The sequence below is a fragment of the Ranitomeya imitator genome, chromosome 1 (genome assembly GCF_032444005.1).
Source record: "Ranitomeya imitator isolate aRanImi1 chromosome 1, aRanImi1.pri, whole genome shotgun sequence".
Classification (NCBI taxonomy): Eukaryota; Metazoa; Chordata; class Amphibia; order Anura; family Dendrobatidae; genus Ranitomeya; species Ranitomeya imitator.
In genome coordinates this window covers 969,864,917-969,868,942 of record NC_091282.1, presented here as the reverse complement: position 1 = coordinate 969,868,942, position 4,026 = coordinate 969,864,917, and the positions used below count along the sequence as shown (strand labels likewise).

General features: G+C 46.7%; 1 protein-coding gene across 1 annotated transcript; it reads left to right on the top strand.

Annotated features, from left to right (window-relative positions):
• The first annotated feature begins 1,156 nt into the window (after nt 1-1,156).
• Nucleotides 1,157-3,094, top strand: LOC138652303 (protein FAM200C-like). Its single transcript, XM_069743109.1, has one exon. The coding sequence runs from the start codon at nt 1,157-1,159 to the stop codon at nt 3,092-3,094; it is 1,938 nt and encodes a 645-aa protein (XP_069599210.1).
• The last annotated feature ends 932 nt before the right edge of the window (nt 3,095-4,026 follow it).

Below are 4,026 nucleotides of genomic sequence, written 5' to 3'. Positions count from 1 at the left end.
GAAAAAGGCCTAAACTGATTGTGATGGACGACTTTCAGTGTTTAAGTTGATTAAAAATAGGAATGCAAAGTGTCAGCCTGTGACTACAGACCCTAAGGTTCAAATGATCTATAGGGAAATGCTGCACCTGTACAGCTACTCGGTGTTTCTGAATTCATTACTTTTAGGCAGGGGTCGGGAACCTATGGCTCGCGAGCCAGATATGGCTCTTTTGATGGCCGTATCTGGCTCGCAGACAGGGGGCCCGGGGCCGGCAAGTCAGACGCCCCTGGTCACCGCACTATGTCCGCCTCCTGCTCCCGCACACTTCCGTCACTTACTTCTATCTATAGATAAGCAGCAGTGCGCAGGCTCAGTGACGCTGCAGAGCGGCTCCTCCCATCCATAGCAGGGGGTGGCTCTCTGTATCCGCCGCCACGCCCCTGACATGCCCACTACACAAGCATCGCGTGCGGATGCTTTCTTCAGTTCCCATGTTTCCGGCGGTGCCCGGAAGCGGCAGCACCTGTTTCCATAGTGACCCGCGGCCGTCCTAGCCATGTCCTGTCACGCACTGCGGCTCCGACTCTGCCGCCTGTCCCCGGCCCTCAGGGGCCCCCGCAGGAGCCTTCATTATGTCCAGGGCCAGAACCCCGACCCCTAAACCAAGGAGTACTTCTACTACATCGACCACCAGGGACAGGTACGGGGGCACAGTGCAGCAGGAGCTCGGGCCCCTGGGGCCCATAGCTGTGATCGGCTGCAGCGTGATTTCTCCTCTTTATTTTACAGCCCGCACAGTGGTATGTATATACCGTACAGCCCGCACAGTGGTCTATCCATCCGGCTGTGCTGTATAGACCACTGTGCGGGCTGTGTTGGATAGACCACTGTGCGGGCTGTGCTGTATAGACCACTGTGCGGGCTGTGCTGGATATACCGCTGTGCGGCCTGTGCTGTATAGACCACTGTGCGGGCTGTGCTGTATAGACCACTGTGCACCCGACTAACCCGTGACGAAAAGAAGACAGCTCTTCTAGAGGTCTACTAAAGTTCTATAGCACAAGGACCAAAAGAAACCTGGAGTTGGCCCTGCTTGCAGACAAATCCACAAATTAAAGAAATAATGACTCAGAGCCTTCTTTTCACCCCACAGTACTGCCCTTTATTGAAGAAGATGGCTAAAAGAAAGAAGGATGAGGAGTATCGTACTTTTCAGCAGGAGTGGACAGACGAATTTGCCTTTGTGGAGAGAGCAGGTTCACCAGTTTGTCTTATATGCAATGATAAAATTGCATCCATGAAGCGGTCAAATATAAAGCGCCACTTTGACACACGCCATGCTTCATTTGCATCGAAATATCCTGCAGGGGACAGCAGGAAGAAAGCCTGTCAAGAGCTGCTGTGCAAAGTGCAAGCTAGTCAGCAGCAACTTCGAGTTTGGACCCAACAAGGTGACTTAAATTCGGCTAGCTTTGTTGGTGCTTTGGCAATTGTCAGAAACGGAAAACCATTCACAGATGGGGAGTATGCCAAAACATTTATGCTTGATGTTGCCAATGAACTTTTTGATGATTTTCCGGATAAAGCCAAGATTATCAAACGGATAAAAGACATGCCTCTGTCAGCAAGAACAGTTCATGACCGTGCCATCATGATGGCAAATCAGATTGAGGCATCCCAAGTGAAGGACATAAATACAGCTCTGTTCTTTTCTCTTGCTTTGGATGAATCAACTGACGTAAGCCATATATCTCAGTTCAGCATCATTGCAAGGTATGCTGTCGGTGACACGTTACATGAGGAAAGTCTTGCTGTTTTGCCTCTGAAAGGGACAACAAGAGGGGATGATTTGTTCAAGTCATTCACTGAGTTCACTAAAGAAAAAAATCTACCAATGCATAAACTTATTTCAGTGTGTACTGATGGTGCTCCAAGCATGGTAGGAAAAAACAAAGGATTTGTAGCGCTTCTTCGTGAACATGAAAAAAGACCTATCCTTAGTTTTCACTGCATCCTACATCAGGAGGCACTTTGTGCTCAGATGTTTGGTGAGCAGCTTGGTGAGGTGATGTCACTTGTCATTCAGGTGGTCAACTTTATTGTTGCCCGTGCTTTAAATGATCGCCAGTTTAAAACACTCCTGGATGAAGTTGGGAATAATTATCCTGGTCTGCTTCTGCACAGCAACGTGCGCTGGCTGTCAAGAGGGAAGGTGCTCAGCCGTTTCGCAGCTTGTCTGAGTGAAATACGAACTTTTCTTGAAATGAAAAACGTTGACCATCCTGAGTTGTCCAACACTGAGTGGCTCCTGAAGTTCTTCTATCTTGTAGATATGACTGAACATCTGAACCAGCTCAATGTGAAAATGCAAGGCGTTGGTAATACAGTTTTATCGCTTCAACAAGCTGTGTTTGCATTTGAAAATAAGCTGGAACTGTTTATCGCAGACATTGAAACAGGTCGTTTAATACACTTTGAAAAACTGGGAGAGTTTAAAGATGCATGCACAGCAAATGACCCTGCACAACATCTTGATATTCAGCAGCTAGCAGGCTTTACATCCAATCTCCTGCAATCATTCAAAGCGCGCTTTGGAGAATTTCGTGAGCACACTCGTCTTTTTAAGTTCATCACTCATCCACATGAGTATGCACTGGACAGCACTGACCTGAGTTATATCCCTGGTGTCTCCATCAGAGATTTTGAGCTACAAGCTGCTGACCTGAAGGCTTCAGACATGTGGGTGAATAAGTTTAAATCACTTAATGAAGATTTGGAAAAACTTGCACGACAGCAAGCAGAGTTGGCAAGCAAACACAAGTGGAGAGAAATGAAACAACTCCAACATGCAGACCAGCTGATTGTCAAAACTTGGAATGCACTTCCTGTCACATACCAAACACTGCAGCGTGTGGGTATTGCTGTACTGACAATGTTTGGCTCTACCTATGCATGCGAGCAGTCTTTCTCACATCTAAAGCACATCAAGACTAACATACGTTCACGTTTAACGGATGGAAGTCTCAACGCCTGCATGAAGCTAAACCTCACCACGTATGAACCAGATTACAAAGCCATCAGCAAATCCATGCAGCACCAGAAGTTACATTAATGGTAGGAAGTATTCTATTCATCGTTGGTTAGCAACAGCATTAAAACGTTATTATGTTATAAAAAAAAGAGTTCGGAGATTTGTTGTTCTTTAAAATTAAATACAAGTCAATGTGTGCACTTTATGTACAGTGAGACTATTTAATAAAGTTCAATTATTTATTACGCTGGGTGTGCCTGCTTGTATGTACCACTTTAAGTAGTAAATGCTTTAGTTCCCTATGGGTCTGAGCCTCTCTTTTTTGTTCATTTTCTGTAAGACCAACACTTTTAAAAGGGCCACTGACAGATACAATTGCTCCAGCGGTCACTTAGTACACAAAGGAGTGTTCCTCACTGCTGCACTAAGCCACCGCTGGACCTAAACAATAATTCGCTGTAAAATAATAAAATAGACAATTGACATAACTGACAATGCGTTGTGTGACATGTCCAACATTCCAGCTTCTTTCTTCTGCGAATGCCTCAAAGCTGGCATTCTCTCAACATCAGGTGGGAAGAATGCCAGCTTCCAGTCATGCGCAGGAAAAAGAAGAAGCCAGACTGCTGGACTGATGTCATGCATCGCAAGCTCACAATGTAAGTTATTTATTTAATTTTTTACTGCTAATTACCATTGTTTCAGTCCAGTTGTGGCTTTATACAGCAGGGAGGAGCATTCCTTGCTGTACTAAGTGAACATTGGAGCGATTGATCTGTCAATGGCCCTTTAACCCCTTAATCCCATATGACGTACTATCCCGTCCAGGTGACCTGGGACTTAATTCCCATGGACGGGATAGTACGTCATATGCGATCGGCCGCGCTCACGGGGGGAGCGCGGCCGATCGCGGCCGGGTGTCAGCTGCCTATCGCAGCTGACATCCGGCACTATGTGCCAGGAGTGGTCACGGACCGCTCCCGGCACATTAACCCCCGGCACACCGCGATCAA